Consider the following 22,755-nt stretch of genomic DNA (forward strand, 5'->3'; position numbering starts at 1 on the left):
GAGCTTAGGCTAATAGCATATCAAAGCATATTGGACTAGCTATGTTTGGATGTTTTAATGAGTAACTTAAATCTAAATAGGCAGGCAGTTCAGAAATATAACGTTATTTTATCCTCAACAAAGCCAGTGTGCTGTTCCACCCAAAGGAACCAATTCGTTTTTTCTTCCTTTGGTCTGTTTTGAAAAGCAAAGCATCTAACAAGCTCTCGATGTTGTATGCCAGAGTTGTCATAGTGACAGGTTTGCTTTTATAAAAAAAAGCATGGCCTCTCAAGAATCTGAGTGTCAAGATTCTTTAAGAAAGTACAAGTATGAAACAGAAGAAAATGGAGCAACTTTAAATTTGGGGCTTCGATATAATGTTTGTGCATCAGAACTACATGTTAGTAGAGAGATTAAATATTGCAACACTTCTTAAAGCATTCATAATAACTTTCATAGTGAGGAAACATTGAAGCATTGATTGATATTTCTGCAGTCAACTTCTATGAAGCAAGTGCATCCTACACTAAATCCTGAGGGCCATGGTCTAAAACTGAAGTTCTGACAGACTGAAAAAGGATATCCTCCGCCCCCCCCCCCACACTTCTAGGTGACTCACTAACATGCTATTGCTATAAGTAAACTTGAAATCTCATTTTTTTATTTAATCAAGAGCACAGAAATCCACTGAATTCATTGGTGGTAGAAGAGTTAAAGATTAATGGCTTTAATTTGCTTTTTAATATAGGCATTTCTCTGATAAAAAGCCTCCAGTTTAATATTCAAGTGAACCATAACCATAAGGTTAATGGATTTTCATCAGATGAATTTTATAACTGTAGCAAATAATTATTTGTCACACTCTTCACTGCAGTTTCAGAAATACCCCTAGGAAACTGCCATTTGTGAAATGAGGAAAAATTTATATTGATTTTGTTTATAATGAATAATCTTTTTTAGTAATTGTATTTTGTTTGTTAGATATCATGAATCCAGCATTTTCTTTTAAGCAATTCACTGCCTTAGCTTCATCATCCTTCCAGTTGTCTAGATTGTCATCTATTCATTTATAATGCACTAAGACTGACGTGTTTATGTTTTAAGCACATCTGTGCAGCAAATATCCTTCCTCTGTTACATGGAAAATGTCTGATTATGTCTTTTTCATTATTGTTTCTTATTTCAGAAACCAGTAATATAAAACTTGGGACATAACTACATTTTAAGGGAAAATTCAGTTGTATTGAATGACTGATTTTGATTATCTCCTATTTAGCATAATAATTCTAAACCATACTTCTCTTTTTTAAAAAAAAGATTGTTACCAGCTTTTCTTCCTTAGTGCTTACAATAATACATGCACTGTACTGTATAACCATTTGCTTTGTATAAGCAGGTATGGTAAATTAAAGACCTGAAACCATTTAATCCAAGAAATTAATAGAGATTCTGATTGAAAAAGGGAAAACAAAAACATTTATGGGCACTCATATGGTATTGCTAACTAAGGTGTGTGAATTTCATCTTTTATGGCTGGGATCCAAAGAGCTACTCCAGGCAAGGCCAAAAGCATGCATGTATGTCCAAGTGAAGATTTTGAATTTCTTTAAAACAGCAGACTTTCATGCCCTATCACAAACTGCTTCTAAATAGCTCTTTAGTCTCAAAAACAGTTTGCAGTTTGACATAGTACATATTTTGAAAGCACAAGTCCAAACATTCTTTGGGGAACTAGTTGCAAAGTTATTTGGAGCTGACCTTAACTTTTAAAATAAATAATAAGCTGTCTCGTGCAAGTCATTAGGGAGGCAGCATGTAAAAGTAACCCTAAATAAATAAATGAATTTAAAACATAATTTTATTGAAATGATATTAACTATTCTGTATGACAAGTGAAAAATAAGTAAAATTCAGGAAACTAGAGCTAGAATGGCTATCCCTCCCAAAAAGAGGAACTGAGTAAACCATTACAAATAAATAATCTTGTTAAGCTTTGTTATTATGTTTTCATACAGGGAAGTCTAATCAAATGCACAAACATTTGAAAAAGAAAAAAATATTTTATTAACTGTTATAGATCTTCTGAGATTTAACTATGTAAATTTTAATATATAAATTATTTTAAAAAGAAATGTAAATAACTGGCAAAGCAACTAAATTTAAGGATAATAACAGATAAAAGACTGAAGGATTATGGTACTTGTACCAAAAATAGACTACACTATTTTGGACTTCATGGATATGGCTAAGAATAGAAAATTTCCCAATAAATGGTTTGTCATGTATTTACATGCCACACAGTCCAGTGGATTTTATGCTGGATCTGATTTAATTTGAATAAACTGACCATAGGCCAGCAGTGACTACTCCAGTCAGTGTTTACCGCCTCAGCAGCTCCGGCTAGGTTTACTGTATTCTAGCCAATGGCTGTCTGTTTTATATTTATATTTTTTAACTGTTTTAATCTATTGAATAATTATGTATTTTACTCTCTGATGTAATCTACCCTGAGCCCACTCGTGGGGAGGGCAGAATATCAATTGACAAATAAATAAATTTCCTACTTTCTAAATTTGAACAGGGAAAATAATAGTACATAAGCAAGATGTGAGATGAGGAATATCATGAATCAATTCTTTTCTTCGTGTAGTTGATTATTATTGATATATCTAATTCTCAACATGGCCATCTATGGAAACTTAAATCTGGAAACTGAAACCATGAACAAGACAGACAGATCTTTCTACAAATCTGAGATAAATCTTAGGTTTGCAGCTGAATCTTAGAACTTTTCTTTTAAAAAAATCTTGGGGGGGGGGGTTGACTCACCCAATAAAAAAAGCAGCACCTATGGGTTTAAGGAACAAATGCCCTCTCAGTGGCCATTGTGGAGATTGCTAAACAATCACAAGAGTAACCTTGGTTTCTCAAAGTAAAAGGCAGGGGGAGGGGCAGGGCCTATTCCAGGGCTGTTTTGGCCCTTGAGGAGGACTGAGCATCGATGTCTGGCTTGGCAACAACAGCCAGGTGGCTTGCTGTTATGGGACTTGCATGACTCACTATGAATTGTCTGGTTGCTATTGTTCAGCAGCAACCACCCCAAGCAAATGTTTCAGAGTAGGATCCAGGAACTCTGGACCATTTACAGAATCTAGGTCTAATCTACCTCACAGGGTTCTTGTTACAATAAAATGGAGGAGAGGAGACTGCTTTGGGTTTCCACCGTGAAGAAAGATGGAGTAAAGAACAAGCAAATAAATAATACAGCTGAAGATGGGGGACAGTTCCTAGAAACATAGAATTGGAAGGGACCTCCAGGGCTATCTAGTCCAACCCCCTGCACAATGCAGGAAATTCACAAATACCTCCCCTCCCCACACACACCCTCAGTGATCCTTGTTCCATGCCCAGATGGTGGCAAAAACCTTCAGGATCCCTGGCCAAACTGACCTTGAGAAAAATTGCTTCCTGCCCCCCTTTCGTGTAGTGGTTAGCCAGGTTTGATTCCCCACTCCCCCACATGCACCTCCTGATGAGACCTTGGGTCAGCCACAAGTTCTCACAGAGCTGTTCTGGGAGAGCTCTCTCTGCCCTACCTACCTCACAGGGTATCTGTTGTGCAGAGGGGAAGGGAAAGGAAATTGTAAGCTGCTCTGAGACTCCCTTGGGTAGTGAAGGGCGGGGTATAAATTCAATTTCTTCTTCAAAGTGGCAATCAGCTTTTTCATGGGTGTGAAATAAAGGGTTGCATGAACTAAGCACTGACGCAACCCTTCCTGCCCTCTTTCTCATGATCTGCTTAAATTAACAGAAACAACACTGCTCTCAGGTGGCCATCAAGATTCTGTTCAAAATGCTCCAAAGGAGAGCCCAGTACCGTCTGAGGAAGTCTGTTCCACTGAGGAACCACTCTAACTGTCAGGAAGTTCTTCCTAATGTTTAGCCAGAAACTCTTTGGATTTAATTTCAACCCATTGGTTCTACTCTGACCTTCTGGGGTGACAGAAAACAACTCCACCCCATCCTCTTTATGACAGTCCTTCACATACTTGAAGATGGTGATCATATCACCTCTCAGTCATCTCCTCTCCAGGCTAAACATACCCAGCTCCTTCAGCCTTTCCTTATAGGACCTGGTGTTCAGACCCTTCACCATCTTCATTGCCCTGATCTGGCCACATTCCAGCTTAGCTGAATCCTCCTTAAATTGTGGTGCCCAAAACTGAACACAATACTCTAGATGAGGTCTCACCAAAGCAGAGCACTTCATGTGATCTGGGCACTATACTTCTGTTGCTACAGCAAAGTTACAAGGTTGGTTAGTGGGAGAGAGAAAAGGAGCAGGGAATTGTGACAATAGGTTTACAATATTATGCATGGGATAGAGAAGGCAGAGGAAGTTCTTTCTTCCCTTTCTCACAATACAAGAACTCATGGACACTCAATGAAATTGCTGAACAGTCAGGTTAGAACGAATAAAAAGAAATACTTCTTCACCCAAAGGGTGATTAACACGTGGAATTCACTGCTGCAGTAGTTGGTCGCAGCTACAAGCAAGCACAGACAGCTTCAAGACGGGATTGGATAAACATATGGAGCAGAGGTCCATCAGTGGCTAAGCCACAAGGTATAGATGGAACTCTCTGTCTAGGTTGGTGATGCTCTGCATTCTTGGTGCTTGGGGAGGAGCAACAGTGGGAGGGCTTTTAGTGTCCTGGCCCCACTGACGGACCTCCTGATGGTGCCTGGGGGTTTTTTGCACTGTGTGTGTGGCACAGAGTGTTGGACTGGATGGGCCATTGGCCTGATCCAACATGGCTTCTCTTAAATTCTTATGAGTGTTGGCAGGAGGAAATAGCACGGAGAAAGGGATACAGGAAAATATGAGATGCCTCTCAGAGGCTCTTAAGACTCTCCAAGGTGCAACTAGGCCTGCCCCCATGGTCAGCAACATGCAACTAGGCCAGTTTTCTCAGAGAAAGGCTGTTGGGAGGGAAAGATGAAGATAGGGGACAGGTAGAGGTAAACTGGTGGACGGGAAAGAAAAAAAAGCAGGAGATGGCTTATTCCAACAGATTTTTTCCTCTATGTGAGAATCATGTGAATTTTATTTTGACAAGTACTATTGTTACTTGTCATTTAAGCTTCTGAAAAATTAATGTCACAAGTGTCTACATGTTTGAAGAGGATGAAGTCCCTGCTTCCCAAAGTAAGTGGTAATAGCCAGAACAGTTTTGAAAAGTATCACGAGTGTTCACATTTAATACTTGCCTCCGTTCTGTGCAAGACTCCTCATGGTGGCTCTTTTTTCTGGATTCTGCATTGGCATCTGAGTGGGGCTGCATGTTCTCTGCTGCTCCCTGTCCTGCACAAACTCAAGAGCTGAGAACGAGACTGGGACAAAGGCTAGTGCAGAATCAGTCGCTGTGTTTTATTATCCAAGTGTAATTTATTCATTTGTTATTTGTTGTAACTTTTATTGCTTTTTAATGTTTTTACCTAAATGGTTTAATAGTGCATCTGCTTTCTCCTTAGTTAGCAATTAAGTTTAAAAGGACTTAATAGAAGTTGCACTTTGAATTCTTTAGGCAATTCAGCTGAGCCGTGATGGTCAGTACCTCCTTACAGGAGGAGACAATGGAGTGGTTATGGTATGGCAAGTGTGTGACCTCAAGCAGCTTTTTGCCTATCCTGGCTGTGATGCTGGAATCCGATCCATGGCTCTTTCATATGACCAAAGGTAAGTAAATCAATTTGATTTCCTTAGTTCACAATACCATCTTGTACTGGCTTTATTGGATGTAACTCAGCAGGCAAGGAAACAGCATGTTTAAGATTAACATTTAATCTAACCCATCTATCTCAGTTTTTTAAACATTCCTAACAGCGTGGTGGCGGCGGCAGAAGCAAGGCCTAAGAATAACCAAATTCAGTGGGAACCTATGCCCATTGGATTTTTGACATTGGTTGATATAGAGCATATAGTTTGTTAAATGCAACCTTAACATAAATATGATAAGGATTTTCTAAATTAGCTTTTTCTCGCTCTTCATAGGTGTATAATGACAGGTATGGCTTCTGGCAGCATAGTGCTTTTCTACAATGATTTCAACAGGTGGCACCATGAATACCAAACCAGATACTGAAGCTGGAGCACACATTGCTGCTTGCAGATGGAAACTTGAAGCATAGCAAGTCTCTCTTCAGAGTCTGGCCAGATTCTCAGTGCTTATAAATAGTAAATATAACATCTGAATGTAACTTAAAATTGCTGGAAGAAGCTATTTTTAAAAGTTAATTGCTATTTTTGTAGAATTTGCTTGACTTTGGGGGGAAGGGAAAAGAAGCAAAAAATGGCTGCTGGGGTCTGTAGTTTAAAAAGAAAATCTATATTTTTAGTCATAGTAAGTCTATTTTGATTCATGTATGGAAAGACCTACATAAATGGCTAAAATTCTTGTACTAGCTATATTATGAAACATGTTTCTCATGTAAATCTTTATAATCTTGAGGATTATTCGATTTTAACAATGGAAGTTGGCTATAATACTGCAATTTTAAACTGGGTTTGCCCATACCATGTCTTTTAACTTTACAATGATTGTACTTCTTCAGCACTGACTTTTCTGGGAATCAATAAGAATATTTAAATTATGAGATAAATGTACCTTTTCTTTCCATCAACATAGTGATCAAGCATGCTTCTAAGTCTAGATTATTAGATTTTTCTTTTTGTTTACTGTTTTGTTGTGCAATTACTGAAGAGGAAATTAGCAACAGAGTTGATACACCAAGAGTGAGTCCTTATGGCTTTTTCCTGATCTCTCTTTCTGGCATAACTAAATGTGCATTGTTCCATAAACCCAACCTTAATTTTGAGAATTATTTACTTTCATATTTTTCCGATAAATCATTTGCAGATTCAAAGCACACTAGCCTGTTGTTTTTAGGCAAACAGCAAAAAAGGATTACAAAGTTGCCTATAGAAGCAGAAGTTTTATTTCCATTATGGCATAGCTTGTAAGTGTGTGTAACAGCCAGTACAGTTGTATAATCTGAGCATGTTCCTTATTGGTCCTCATTCAATCATGTTGACAATATAGAATTACCCTATCTTTCAGCTCCTAGGAAAATGAAAATAATTTATACTAAAGGAACAATGTTATTTTGGTGTTGCATAAATTCTACTTTTTCTACAAAATTGCCATTTGGAACTCTGTGAAGATATTTGTGAAAAGAAATGTATTGTTTTGTAGGTCTGTATTGCATAAATAATTACTTTGTATGTTGTGCTCTATTCAGGTTTGAAACATTCCACATCTATATTGATATATAATTTTCTTCAGCTGCCTACTACAAGCAGTTCCCATCTTTTTCTAGCATTCAATTGTCTTCTTTCAGAAAAGATCCAAAAAGGGCAATTCAATTTGGAACAATAAATAAATAAACGGCATTTGTAATTTAGTGCATCTTTCATTGCAGTGGAATCTTATTGCTGTACTGAAACAATATAAAATTCAGTTTTTCCCATTTTGAAAAATACTGTATTGATAGTCAACAGTAGTTTACTGTTTTAAAAAACTTGATCCTGTTGCTCTATAATATTGACTTTGTTTTAGGCCTAATTACTACACCAGCAACTATAGGCAGTCTTGGGTGTTTTCCAGGGAACAAAGAATAACTCACATGTCACTTCTCCAGAACACCATGTATGTTTTGCACAATGATACAGTATCTTCTTAATAACTCAAGGAATAGTTGGTTTTGATTTAAAATGCTAATATTGCCATTGGTGAACGAGGAGTTAAAACTCTAAGCCAAGCATATTTCAAATTAGAATTGAATTCCTTTATTCCAAACGCTTGAAGGTGGAGTGGAAAAGTGAGTATAACATGTATTTTTTTACCTTAGCAAGCATCAGTGGTGTGAGTGGGAAGTGTTTTATCTCAAAATCAGATTATTTTCTAATAATCTCCCCTTTCCTCCAACTAAAAGCAGCTTTAGCCAAATGTTCAGTGATATGACTCACCATGCACACTACCTGTACATACATACAGTGTGCAGCTAATTTATAGCATTCCAAATATTATCCAGTTTTAATATATGAATTTAGTTTGGATTCATGTGTACCATGCAAGGAGAGCAGGTTCTTTTTTTAAAAAAGGTCAGCTGTGTAGCAGCTTTCTTCCCATTGCATTCATGGAAAATAAAATCACCTTCCAGTTTACATCAAAGATTTTTGAAAAACCTTTAACTATTTTAGCTCCCATTATCACAAAGCCCTACTGCTTAAACTAGCAGTTCTAGAAATAGGTTGCATTATTACCTTCTCAAGAATTGGGAAGTCAGAAAGGAAGGGCAGGAATATTTCATTCTTGTTTTCAGAGGATAGCCATGTTGATCTGCAGTAGAACTTCTAGATTCAAGTCCAGCAGTACCTCAGAGACCAACAAGATTTCTGGGGTATAAGCTTTTGAAAGCAAACACACTCTGCATCTGACAAAGGGAGCTCTGACTCTCAAAAGCTTATACCCCCACAATCTGCTGGACTTGAATCTTATCGTTCATTATTATTGATTGCAAAGAACTAAACAGCAAAGTTAAACCATCTATGCACTAAATGTGTTAGTATACAGTTTGGTTCCTTCCATCCAAGTCAGTTGACCAATATTAATTATTGTGTTATTAATATCTGGCTGTGTTACAGAAGATTGGTTTACTATTTTAATGGTGGTTTTCCTGGTTTTGTTTACAGATTATTTAAGAGTCTGAAGATGTAGTCCTGCAATGGGATCTGTTTATACAGGATAATTTATATTCTTGGTACAATTAAACAGTAACAGACACTTCAGTTGCTCCCCAGTTACACTATGTTTATGTGTGTGGGAGTGTTGAATTTGTGTCCTGCCCTGAAATTTTGGGTGCAATTCTCAGGAGTTCCACTTCTGCAAAGTATTACTAAAATAAACAGTCATGGATTGCCAGGTAGGATAGTCGCCTGCTACAGATGCATGGTGTCCATCCATTAGGTTTCAGAACTGTTGAACTCATTTGTTATGAGGGCCAGATCTGAAATAAATGAGACTACGTCAGGCCAAGCCATGTATGTCATAAAATGTAATGCCAGGAAGCGGAGATATAAAGTTTATAAAGGACACAGACAAACACAATTAAAGATTTTTTTTAAAAAAAAAACCCTAAAATAAAACATGCTTAAATATCAGCACTCTTGTTGTCAGTATCAAAGCAAGCTCTTCCTCCCCAAGAGAGAAGCCTCGGCCAATGGAGAAAACAGACGCTTGGCTCTGCAACTTCTGTGCAATTGAGACATCTTGGCAAAGCAAGCTGTGACACAGAAGGAAGCAAAAGAGAGGGAGAAGGAAGCAGACTTGCTTGCAGGCCTGATAAGAGCCATCTGGAGACCTGATACAGCCCATGGGGCGCATGTTTGATACCCCGGTTCTAGAGCGTTTTCCATTCAAAGTAGCTTTATATCATTCACTCCTGCCAAAGCTTGCCATTTTACATTATGTTAACAGTTTTTGCTGAAGATGGTAAAGCAAGTTTAATTTTTTTTTAAAGAATTGTCTGCTCTGATAACTGAATTTTTAGACCAAGTGGTAGGACTTTGTGATAGAGAATGGATAGTCCTCCACTGTTCTCCCAATCTTTTGGCAAAATTGCACATCTGGAGGTTTCCATCGTTGCCACTAGGCTCGTAACTGAGGGTATGGGAAGCAGAATTTTGTCCTACTTATTGGGCTCAATTCCAGAGGACTCATTTTGACCCTGGCCATTCTGGTACCCAGCAACATTGGGACAAAGGAAATTGATTATAAGAACTGCCTCAGATTACCTTCCTGAATCCTTAAAAAAAACTATTACTCTTTCAAGAAGAATGTTTATTGCAGGTATTAATTCTAATATGAAGTAAAGGATAATAGAAAATGATGTAGAGTTGTTAAAAAAGACTAAAAGGAAACAAATAGGCAGATTACATCCAATATTGAAACAAGCATTAAGAGAAAAGATACAACTCCATCTACCCTTGACTGCATATGTAGTATCACTGCTCTCTATGATGTTGGCTCTTCCTGAAATAAAAGCAGGGTCTAATGAAAATAAATGGCAGAAGCATTCTTGTTTTAGACTTGTAGTTCATCACTTTAGTTGGCCAAAATATACTCCATTGTAGGTTATGCAACATGCAGCATACTTTCTCATCCAAACAATTCTTGTTGCTTGTAATCAGTACTGGCAAGGAATGGGATGCACAGAAAGGGGTAATTTGAGTAGAACAATGTCTGAAAAGGCTTTCATGATTGCAGTTTTCATACATATGAAAAATTTCCCCTTGATTATGTTACTTCTGTACCCAAATTCCATATGGGTTGAAGTCATATTACTTAAACTTTAATTTGACAAAAGGAACTTAGCAATACCCCTTTCACACACACTCACTTTCACACCCCCTGCCTTTTCAGTAGTGCAGTTTGTGCACTAGGTCCAGTCTGTAGATGAAGTTGCTTTTCAAGACCAAGCCAGAAATTAAATTTCAAAATTGAGTAGATGAATGATTAGCACTTCCTCCTCTGCTGGGCTTGTTGCAGAAAGCGTGCTGGGTAAGTCTTAATAACTGTCTATTAAGATATGATTTCCAGCAGAGTAAATTAATTCATTAATGGTTCCAATGTTGTTTGAAATTATATTTAAAGATTTTTTTTAAAGATCAAGAATTTCCAAACTGGACTGCCAGCAGAGTGCTAAAAACTACTGCGTATACTACCTGTTTCATTCTCTTTCAAACTGATGTGGACAATCTATGGTAGGGACGGGATGAGAAACCATATTGGAGGATAGATTTCCAACTTAGCAGTGGACTTGGTTTACATGAATCCTGCAGTATCATCATGATGTGCTGAGATGGGGTGTGTGGAGAGTTTAAGTGGCTCAGAAGCAGCAGCAGGACAAAGTGCCTTGAGCCCAACCACAGAAGATTTGAGAGCTGCAGCATTTTTCATGGTGTTGTGCTCCCCAGCAGCTTGCCCAGATTCTTGACAGCGCTTGTTGCAGAAGATCTGCCTTTCTTTATCTAGAGCTGTGTTCTATAATGCAAACAAATGTTTACATCACTAAGGACTATTACTTTCACACAGAACAGCAAACATACATACACACATGTTCAACCTTTTACACATGCACCAGGCTGAAGAAAAGGAGAAGTAACATTGAACGTCTTTGCCAAAGTTGTGGGTTCTGTGGATTTCATGAGCTAGCTTTTACATGCAGAGCATTAGCAACAAACTGCATGAAAACATGCTATTGCAGTGTCAATGGAATCAATTTGAATGAGCTGCTTGAACAAAAAGAAAGTTAAATGTCTCATTTGCAAGTCTGGTGAGGCAAAAGCAAACATGCAGCATTAACAAAATGAACAGAGGAGTTCTTAAACTCTCAGACCCTAATCTAGACATAATTGTTGCCCCAGATATGGATTTGCAAACCTAACTCAGAAAAGCACTACAATGCAGAGGAGGTTGTGCAGACAGATGTGCATCCATCTTCCACATTGACAACATACATATATCTCTCTTGCAGGATCAGAAGCAACTATACAGGGCTGGACCCAGCATGAAATTTCTGCTTACACAAGTGAAAACACATGAGAAGGACCATGAAAGCCATTTGTGTCATGTCAAATTTATTGTATTCCAGTTTGCATTTCTGCCTACACAAGATCTTATGTAACCAATTTCTGGACAGTATAACATGTAAAGGAAAGTTCTGGTGTTGCATAAGATCTTGCATAAACAGAACTGTGCTAAGTTCATTTATGTTTGCATTTGTGCAATGCTGGATCCAAGCCACTGGCTAGAAAACTTAGCAAGCTGTGGTTAGCAAAATACATCAATGTAGCAAAAGATTATGGTTTAGTGGATACACAAAGAGAAACTCAATATGGGCACTCCCTAGGCATCGGTTAGCTATGACTTTTTGATTTATGTTCATGACATTAAACTGAATCATAGAATTGGAAGGGACTTCTAGGATCATCTAGTCCAACCTCCTGCACAATGCAGGAAACTCACAAACACCTCCCCCTAAATTCACAGGATCTTCATTGCTGTCAGATGGCCATCTAGCCTCTGTTTTAAAACCTCCAAGGAAGAAGAGCTCACCACCTCTCGAGGAAGCCTGTTCCACTAAGGAATTGCTCTAATGGTCAGGAAGTTCTTCCTAATGTTGAGCCGGAAACTCTTTTGATTTAATTTCAACCCATTGGTTCTGGTCCTACCTTCCAGGGCCACAGAAAACAATTCCACGCTATCCTGTATATGACAGCCCTTCAACACAAACTGGTTCAACATGTGCCACCACAGTTTTTGGGGGTGGGAGTACACAGGAGTGGAGCTACACCTGAGCTGGCCAGGGCTCCAGCTGGCACACTGGGGAAGGTACAGGGAGTTATCTTTTAATGCCTGCCCAATGGCTCCAGTCTTCCCCAGCATTCCTGCTATAGGGGAGCTCCTGCTGGGCTTTTTCTACAAAAAAAAAAAAAGCCTTGTATGCCACTGCTGACTATGACAGCATTTGTCCAACATATAATTTGTTTGTATGAAATCTGGAGTGTTCATGAATGCTTAAATTGATGAGATTGAATTCTGTAAATACTAAGTTATAGTAACAAAAAAAATACATAGATATTGCCAAGGTACATTTGCAGTTACATATATGTCATCCTAAATGGAGTTACATTCTTCTAAACTCACTGGCTTCAGTGAACCTGGGGGAATGCTATTGTGTTCATGATTCATTGCTAGAACACTATCAAACCAAAGCCCATTTAACATGTTTTACTGTCAAAACATTATTATCACAACTTAAGGACTGTGCTGCAGAATGACATGAAATGACAGGCACTAGCTCATTAATGTAACTTGAAATGGTATTGAAAAATCTGGATTCCAAGATCAGATATTTATCCATAGTACCTTTTAAGTTACCATCATTTTAAAAGGAATGTTAACTACAGGCTTCAACTTTTATTAAATGTCCCTCCCAACATGTTAAGAGATTATTACAACTTTGCCTGGTGTTCTGGTGTCCGTTACTAGAAATGCTGGTTTGTAATCCAGAGCACTTTATTATGCCTAAGAGTTTGCACTGATCTTTGCTGCCACCTTCTGCAGGTCCCTTACTATACTTATTATTTACATTGCCCTATTTACAGCTGGTTTGGTAATCCTGGATGGTTCTAGAAACACATAAATTTGGAAGAAGAATTTTCTCAATATAATTTGTACAACCTAATTCCACTCAACTGGTTTAAAGTGTAGAAAACCGGACACTTCTAAAGAGTTTTAATGAAGTTTATAATTTTACTTTTGAAACCCGCTAATATTTAAACTGATACAACAACTTTGTGAGCATTTTTCCCATACTGGGCAGCATTTAGTGGGAACTAGCAGTGAACTCTTCCTGAAGCATTAGCTGGCAGAAGAGTCAAAATTAGTATACAAAATACAGTTTATCAAGACTTAATGGCACTAGAATTAATGTATCACCACCACCTCTTTAGACATAATGTAAAGATGTGGATGTAATATCAAGAATCAAACATCTGCAAGGACTCGGGGGGGGGGGTCTCATTTCCCCCTGTATCCTCTTCGACACATGTTTTCCTAGCAGCCCCCTTTCCTGCTTCTTTCTCTCCTTCCCACCCATAGACTTACCTACCTTTATCTGCTCCCTCTCCAGCCTTCCGTTTTCTCTCATCTCCCCAGGCAACCTCTTCTGTCTACCTATCTTTTAATCTTCTTGTTACTTTCAGCCTCTCTTCTCTCCACATTCCCTGTGTCCTTCCCTCCCTCCCACATTTTATATTGTTCAGTCATCTTCCTGTCCAGGGTGGGAGTTTAGCTATCATGTTTCATGGACAAAGTATGAATAAACTGTGAAAGTTACATGAAGCTGTCCTTCTGTTTTGATAGTTTTCAATGAACATGGACTCTCCCCATGTGCCATTTTTTCCAAATATACGGTTTGACTATGCACACTCTCTGAAGTAGCAGAGTCTAGAAAATATTTGATTCTACTAACTATATAAAGGTGCTTCCAAGACTGCTTAGGTCACAAGCAACTCTACTTGTCATCAGATAACAAAATTATTGCTTAAGAATCTGATTGTCTATGCTAGCACGTACCTAACAACAAAGTTTTTAGGGAATCATGTTGGCCAACAAAAAAAGAGTACAAAACCAAAAATCATCCCATACCTTTTATTAGTACCAGACCAAAATATCACAAAACATTTGCAAGCTTTAATGTTCTCCATAACTCTTAATCGGACAAGAACTCAATCAGGACAAAAAGGACTCAAAAAGAACAAAAAGCCTTGGGAGCATTGTGGAAAGATCTACAGTGTACAAAGCCTCGGAATGGAATAGATGATGTGCTGCAGATTTAGTTGGACTAATGAAGTTGGAATACAGAAGTGCATTCTCCATTTGAAAATATGAATGCCAAGAAAGCTCATTTATGAGAAACACTGGCAACAGCATCAGAGATTGCCATGAGCAGGAGCAGCATCCAGGCAAAAAGCCTTTTTGAGATGCTCTTTATTTCTCTTGTCTTTGGAAAACTAAAGAGCCATTCCAATTTAAAAGGAATCTGATTCTAAATAAGGACAGAAGAGGATGTGACTCACAGGTTCAGCTCTAGCCTAGAACACAAGTATTGGGAAAGCCATTTTTTTTCCTGCCTTAAGCCTTAGTAAGCCAGTGCCCATCCAAGTGGACTAAACTAAGCTAGACAGACTTACAGCACAAGGCAGGTTTGTATACATGTTCAAATACACAGGACACCATAAATGGGTGAGATGATGCAGACATATAAATGCAATGAAAGAATGTCCTATGCTGTTTCTGCATAAGACAGACATCCCAACATCAGACTGCAATCGGGTTACTTCTCCTTTTCTGTCAGACTCCAAAAGAATATATTTTAATGTGGCCAAAAAGCAGCATAGTAAGTACATACCATTGGCTTGGACCTACTCAGAGGAAAGCAATGCAGGCATTGGGAAAGGAAGCAAAAGAGGAAGCAAGGGACAGACACTAGACTTACTTGAAGCAGAACCAATAGCTTTGCAACATTTACAAAAACAATGAATCACATTCTGAAAAAAGCAGCACTAAAATTATTTAAATGTACTATTTTATGCATTTTTAAATCACAAGGAACAGCAGCAAACCATCCTTTAAATGTAATTTCATTCTTCTACCACATGAGGACTTTATCTGCCTTTGCTCAGATTTTCAGTGGAAAAATTGTTTTCTGATTTTTTGCAACTCAAAACTGAAAATGAATTAGGATTCAGTTAAGATATTAATCTGTATGGCTGGAAACAGAAACTGGATGCTTACCACAGAAGTGAAACAAATGTGACAGTAACTGTGTTGTCTTGCATAGTTCATGTCCTCCACTTAAAACTTTGTTTCCTGATTTCCTAAAATGCCATGGGTTTTATAATAAACATAAGCCCCAGTGATAAAGGTAAGTAGTACTTTTGATCCCCCCCTCCCCAGTTTCTGTTATATCCTGTGTTTTGCTATGGCCAGTTCACACTTGTCAGAATTAATTAGCAGGTAATTGGAGGATGAACAAAGAAGGTCTTAAACAAAAATGATTTTTTTTTGTTGGGCCCCTTCAGAAATTATCTTCTCTCTTGATTCCCAACTAATTAATACTGCAAGTGACCATATTAAAAGAAATCAACAGATCCCATTTACTTACTACCACAAAGCCTGCTCTCTGTATGTTTTCTCAGAGAATAATTCCTATTTCAGCCTTTATGAGCAACGAAGGAGGTAAGGCAGAGAAAATGGGAAGTTAAACAAGTGTATGGGGGATGCTTCATTGACTGGAAGCAAAACGAGCAGGCCAGAGAATTAGAAAACTCCACACCAATAAAAAGCTGTAAGCTATATTATTCTGAAGACTGGAGGCAAGCTTAAAAGGGCGTGCAAACTGGAGAGCAGCTAAGAGTTAGAATTTAAAATCACTCTATTTAATAATGTATTTGATACCAGGTTTCTGCTTCAGGTTTATCCATAGTCTCAACAATACAAAGTATGAAGCTCTGAGGTTCCTCAGACTGTCAAGTCAAACTGTCAAACAAAATGCAAGCAACAGTATCAGCCTACAATAGTTTGCCCTTCTTTCTGCTCTTATATTTGGTTTTAAAATTAAAAACAAAACAAAACACTACATTTAAAGCTGTCATGCATCACAAACACAGCCACACTATCAGGTCCACATCCTGAAACAAGGTAATATAATCTTTCTGCACATCCAAAATTTTCCTTTCCAATCTAAAATGGATTTCAGGTGTCCTAATGGCATGTCAGTGGCCACTGTACTGTATGTTAGTGATGCAATGCAAACAGAAACTGACCACTAACTTAAGCATCATCTTTAAGAACTTCACTGCCAAAAGGCTGTATTTTAAGAGACATAAATTCATTACAGCCACAGAGATAACAGTTAAAAGCCAACTCTGACAGAGCTGAATGGCAACAGAAGACGGAGATGGAAGAACTGTTTGTGGACAGTAATAACTTTTGATTATTCAGAGTAATCTGAATATGAAAAGTCATTTCTGTAATTCCTATTTAAGTAGCGTTCTTAAAAATGTGTTCACATGCCCACACATCCAATGCGAGAGAAATGTAGACACAATGAGGAATGTGCATCGTTATTTTTTCAGTGGAAGGATTTCACATGATTCTGGTTTTTTGAGGATTAAATGGCTGATAGTTAGTGAATAATTAATGACAATGATGTATTTGCTTACCATGATGACAGAAACCCCTGCGGTTGGGTTATTCTGTTTGGGTAGTGTGTTGTTAAAGTGCTGCTTTAATTTACCTGTTACTTCAGCTTGCATATTATTCTCCTGGGAGGCATCATCCTAGTCAAAGGAGGATGAAAAAAACAACAGCAATACACATTTTAATAGTAATTTCTTTTTCTTTTATTTTTGGAATGGGATGGATGTAGCTAGTCTAGACAGCAATTTCTACTCCTTTGTGACTTGCCAAGTAGTTTAGTTTGAGGGGAATTCTAAAAACACAATATGGATGAAATTGTTGGAATAGCAAGAGGCTTAATTTAGTAATGCTACTGTCAACATTATCTCATCAAGCATTTTTGCTTTGATACAGTTCTTTATTTTATTTATTTATTTTATTCAATTTTTAGTCCGCCCTTCCCGTAGAACAGGTTCATGGAGGGTTACATCATAAAAACAGTCAACAGTAAAAACAGTAAAAGACCAGTTTAAAATACATAAAATCTAAAATCAAACAGACTAAGATGGCAGATTCTGTCTCACAGATGTGACCTACTGCCCAGGCCCAGGTCCAGCAGATGAAATGAGGGGGGAAGGCCGATAACAAGTGACGCCTGCTGCCTCAGCTGAAAGTCTGGCGAAAGAGCTCTGTTTTACAGACTGTGCAGAATTGAAGCAGATCCCGCAGGGCCTAGATCTCCAGGGGGAGCTCATTCCACCAGGCAGGGGCCAGGGCTAAAAAGGCCAGATGGACGAGGCCAGATGGACGTTTCTGGGGCCAAGTATTACCAAAAGTTGTTGGTTGCTGATCGTAAGGATCTAAGGGGCTCATACAGGAAGAGGTGGTCTCGAAGGTATACTGGCCCCTGGCCATATAGGGCTTTAAAGATAAGTACCAACACCTTGAACTGGAACTGGTACTCAATGGGGAGCCAGTGCAGTTCACACAGCACAGGATGGATCCGTGCCCGTACAGGCGACGAAGTCAACATCTGTGCAGCGTTCTGCACCAGCTGGAGTTTCTGGAGGAGCACATTATACAGAAAGTTAAAATGTGTAGGTGTTCACCCCAAACCGTCCCGAAGACCCATGTCGAAAAACAGGCTTCAAGACACATAAATCCAGGGCCCTCCTGTGCTATACTTTTATTAAATGAGAATCTTTTTCAAAACATTTCATTGGTCAGAAGAAGACTCTCGGTTAGTGAAAGGCTGTCTTAATATATTTGGTTTCCACCCCAAATGCGCTGCTAATCTGTATTTATCAACCATTGTTGGGAGATGGACTTTAAGCTCTCTTCCTATCCCAGTTACCCGCGTTGCTAGGAGGACTGATGCAACTTCAAATGATACAGATAAGCCACGGGCCACCTCGGCCTTTTCAGTGCACAGTGAATACAGCACATGAAAGTTTTCTATTATGATTTATCCTTTATGAACCATTTTTTAAAAGAAAAGAACAAGCATCCAGTAGAACCTTAGAGGCCAACAAAATTTTTGGCAGAGTACGAGCTTTTGTGAGAATTCTGCAAGTCTGTCTGTAGAAGTAGAAAAGAGTTCCATAGCACCTTAAAGACTAATATGGCTACTCTTCATGATCTATCTCCATTTTAAAACACACAGTGTGCAGGTAACTTGCAGCATGCTTAGTCATGTCATAAAGTTAGGACTTCACCATTAGCTGTAGCTCAGAAGAGAAAAGCTTTAATTCAATGAGAGCGTCTTTAAAATTAACTATGTCTAAATGTGCAGTATAAGAAAGTACATGACTCACCGACACCCAGGGATGGTTTAAAATCTGAGATGCTGTATATCGTGCTTCCACATTTACTTGTAACATCAGACTAATTAACTCCTGAAGAAAAAAAAGGAGAAAAAATGAATACCACTGATATTACTTGCATTTAATTATATGACTCTTTTGGCCAAAGCCTTAAGCCTGGATATTCGCATTAACATGAAAGACTGCTTTTTCCTAGGAACATCTTATATTCTAATAGTGCAGTCCATTAAATTTTGGATACTTAAATCCAGCAACTGGAGCTGTGAAGAAGCAAGACAGACCTTTCTACAAACCAGAGGCCTTTCCAGGCATATTTTCACCTTCGAGGGAAGGCACCTGGGGGCCAAGCCTAACTAGGTTGGGCAGCTCCAAGTTGGGTAATTCTGGGAGATCTCCAGGTCCCATCTGGAGGATAGCAATCCTGGGCCTGGGAATAACCTACAGGTTACCTGATACCATCCAACTTCCATGACTCTAGGCATGGGTGCTTGTTACTCTTCAACAGCAGCCACCCTAAAAAAGCCAGTGTGGTGAAGCAGTTAGAGATTCAGAGTAGGTCTAGGGGACCCAGGTTCAAATCTCCATCTGGCTATGGAAGCTCATGTGGTGATTTTGGACCAGTTAATACTTTTCAGCCACACCTTCCTTGCAGGATTGTGTTGTGGATACAAAGGACAAAAAAGAGAATAATGTAAGCTGCTTTAGTCCCCACTGTGGAGAAAGGTGCAGTAAAATATAGCTGAAGATGGGATGCAGATAAAAGGAATGGCTGAGGAGAGAATGTGGCATGGAAAGAAGAGACAATATGGAAGGTACTAGAAAGGCAGAAAGAGGAAATAGAGTGAGGAGAGAAGAAAGTGAGGTGCCACCCCACAAATCCTTGAGGGTTCCCTACCATGCAAGTGGGCCTTGCCCAGTGGCTCCCACCACACAACTGGACGTTAGTTTTCCTAGGAACAAGCCACTGGGGGTACATAGAAGGAAAGTTTAAGTCAGAGGGGCCGATAAAGGTAGGTTGGCTGTTGGGTGGGAAGGAAATTCAGTTGCCAACTCCAAGAGAGGTAATTCCTAAATATTTGTGGGATGGAGCCCAGGAAGTGGGGTTTAAAGAGAGGAGGAGCCTCAGAGGGGTATAATACCATAGACTCCACCATCAAAAGCAGCTGTTTCTTCCAGGGGCAATAGTGTTGTCAATCTGCAGGTAGGCACCAAAAACCAAAAGTTGTGAAACTTAACTATAGAAAACGAATTTAAAAACTCCTTTTATTACTAAATATCCCAAGTTGCAATATTTTTGTCACTATCCAAATTATCTAAAACAATATACAATACACAATAACAATATCCAAAAATGCATACTTATACAATGGTAAACATTCAAACTTCTATGCAAAATGTAAACTGCTCAACATTAAATTTTATTACAAGTACAAAGTGCTATAACAACCATGAAAGGACCACTCAAATCTTAACACTTGTGAGCTGGAAACTCAATCTATGTGGAATTACAACTGCTCTTCAAGTGACAGAGATCTGTTCCTCTGGAGAAAATGATTGCTTTGAAGGGTGGATTTGCTGTTGTCACTTCCTTCCTCAAACTTCACCCTTCCAAGGCTTTACCCCCAAATATCCAGGAATTCCTGAAGCAAGAGCTGGCAACCTTAAGGGAAAACTGATCTCTGTAGCTAGGAGACATATTGTAATTCCAGGGAATCTCCAGGCCTCACTTTGAAGTTGGCAACCCAAGGGAAAATACAGCAGGGAAAATGGGAGAGCTGTGGGGGCTTTCAGGAAAGGGAAATAGTGGGCTGTGGAAAGGAGATACTTTCTGCAAATCCTTGCAGGTTCCCACTTGTTCTATTCTTCATTTCTCCTAGACTCTGAGACCGATTCTTCACTATCAGTCACTCCGCCCATGGGCTTCTGCTTTTCTCAGATCAAGCAATTGATTCCTCACTAGTCACTGCATGGCTGCATTTTGACCCATGGCTCTCTCCAATTTCCCTGCAGTTTACGAATCTCCAAAAAAACAAAGCAACAAGCTGTGAAGTTAAGGAAATTGGAGGGAGCTGCAGGTCAAAATGTGCTTGTGCAGCAACTGGCAAGGAATTGATCACTTAATCTGAGGAAAGCAGAAGCCTGCAGGTGGAGCAACTGCTAGTGTGGAATCAGTCTGAATTTACTTTTTCCCAAACACTTGACCATTCTTGCTAAATATGAGCAGAACCATTAAAGCTGTTGAGAGAAACTAACCCTCATAGATCAGATGACAACACACAAACACAGGAATGTTAAGTAGCACTAAATCCTGGCAAAGTTTTTCTGAACTATTAAAATTAAAGCTAGAAGCAATAATGAGAGTTGTACAAATCAATTGCTTGTTGTTCCCACATCAACACTCCCTCTCTGGTTCTCTCTTTTCTTTTTAAGTAAGACCATGAACTTATGTCAAAACAGAAAATTACTTATACTGAGAGACACTGAAACTAGAGAATTATCTGAAATTTGTGATTAATATATAATATTGTACCAACAACACTAGTTCAGTAACACAGAGAAAGGTTTGCACCCAGGCTAGCATGAATGTTGCAGGCCATGAGATCGCTGTGTTTTCAGCTGTTTTCGCTGCAGCCAGTTATGGCAGAAGAATAAGCCTAACTGTAAGAAATGGTTGCATAAATTCAAGCCCATCATAATTAATACAACCCAGTACCTTGGCAGAGTCAGTGATGTTATCCCAGTATGGAGAAGGAAAATCTAGCTTTCCAACAAGGATCTGGTCAAACAGATCTTCTTGGACATTGTTCTCACTGTGGATCAAGGCAAGCCAGAAAATAATTCAGCATACTAGTTAAAATTAACATATTTAAAATTGGAAAATGATTAGTCAGATCACAGAAATTTGCCTTTGTTTTCACTGTTACACAACTCTGGATTTAATGTACCTGAAAGGAGTGTGAAGAGAACAACTGGACAGAAAAGGAAGATTTCTAGCTGCTTCAAATCCAATAAGGTATATGTGAGCACCATAGTAGTACATAAAGTAACATCAACATTCACTAATCCAGTTAGCATGCTGACCACAGGCTCAAGTCTGCATGTATCCATGGATCTCAAGTGGCTGATCTTGGGCCAGCCAATTTCTCAGCCAAACTTACTTCTCATGAGTAGAAAACAAAAGCTGGATGCAGATCATCTTTACTTTCTTAGAGGAAGGATGTAAAAAAATGTCAGACAGTTATTTACTATAATCTGTCTCCACGCTCATACACATTTGTATGCTTGCACGGACCCGCCCCCCCCCCTTTCCGCCAAGCAAATCTTTGAAATTGCAAACTTTGGCTAGATAAGAAGGACATGATGAATATTCTGTATTTAGTCTTGGCTAAACAGAGAAGTGTCAGGCCTGGATAGCTTAAGCTAGTCTGATTCTCATCAGCTCTAGTTAGTGGTTGAATGGGAGATAAAGGAAGTCCAGGGTTGCTATGCAGAGACAGGCAATGGCAACCACCTCCGTTCAACTCTTTCTTTGAAAGCCCTATGCAGTAGCCGTAAGTCCACTATGACTTGATAGCACTTTCCACCTCCAAATAGGTGAGAGGGTATATAATTAAGTTTTCTCCTATCTGCAGATTGAAGCAAGTTCTGGGAAAACAAAATTATTTTCTTTCCTTCACAATACAAGCAGGAGCAGCTACTAAAATCTAATAATGGTGGAAGAGAAATTGTTACTCTATTACTTCCAGCTATCTTTTCAGATACTTACAGTTATCTTTTCAGAAATGTCCTACAGAAGCAATTTGTTCACTGGAAATGGTACAGAAAAAGCATTGCTGCCATAACCCACAGAATATGAGGCAATATCTTTATTTTCCTCAAATCAGTAGGATCTGTGATTTACAGCTATATTGGTCCACTTTGCACATTCATTTGCAGAAGCATGAATAATTCACACACCTGGAAGCCCTGTATAACAGGCATGTCTTAACCAAGTTAAATGAAGCTGAAGTTGGTCTAGCCACTTGACCAACCAAATGCTTACAGCTACTAAAATGGAATGTTTTAAATACTTTTTACAATGTCTGGAACTTTTGAGGTCATATTCAGTGTATGGATTACAATGACAAAATGTGCGAGTC

General features: G+C 38.7%; 2 protein-coding genes across 5 annotated transcripts in view; one reads left to right on the forward strand and one right to left on the reverse strand.

Annotated features, from left to right (window-relative positions):
* LRBA (LPS responsive beige-like anchor protein) overlaps positions 1-7,451 on the forward strand; it is a 630,809-nt gene extending 623,358 nt beyond the window's left edge. The window contains exons 56-57 of the mRNA XM_060246657.1: positions 5,571-5,722; positions 6,038-7,451. Of these exons, the coding sequence (XP_060102640.1) occupies positions 5,571-5,722; positions 6,038-6,128 (243 nt within the window). The 3' untranslated portion in view covers positions 6,129-7,451. The remainder of the gene's footprint in view (positions 1-5,570; positions 5,723-6,037) is intronic.
* A 2,418-nt stretch (positions 7,452-9,869) lies between these two features.
* The window catches only part of DCLK2 (doublecortin like kinase 2), a 137,146-nt gene continuing 124,260 nt past the window's right edge, over positions 9,870-22,755 (reverse strand). For 2 of the 4 annotated variants that reach the window (XR_009555798.1, XR_009555797.1), the window contains 5 exons: positions 21,330-21,426; positions 18,608-18,688; positions 16,838-16,954; positions 16,071-16,151; positions 10,938-11,087 (listed from right to left, as the gene is read on the reverse strand). Coding sequence is in view for 2 of the 4 variants with exons in the window: in XM_060246659.1 (XP_060102642.1) it covers positions 10,869-11,087; positions 16,838-16,954; positions 18,608-18,688; positions 21,330-21,426 (514 nt within the window). In the remaining 2 variants the exon portion in view is untranslated. Of the gene's footprint in view, positions 11,088-16,070; positions 16,152-16,837; positions 16,955-18,607; positions 18,689-21,329; positions 21,427-22,755 lie in introns of all 4 variants that reach the window. The other 2 variants (XM_060246659.1, XM_060246658.1) reach the window with 1 other exon arrangement.

This window comes from Heteronotia binoei, chromosome 9 (assembly GCF_032191835.1).
Source record: "Heteronotia binoei isolate CCM8104 ecotype False Entrance Well chromosome 9, APGP_CSIRO_Hbin_v1, whole genome shotgun sequence".
In the NCBI taxonomy this organism is placed as follows: Eukaryota; Metazoa; Chordata; class Lepidosauria; order Squamata; family Gekkonidae; genus Heteronotia; species Heteronotia binoei.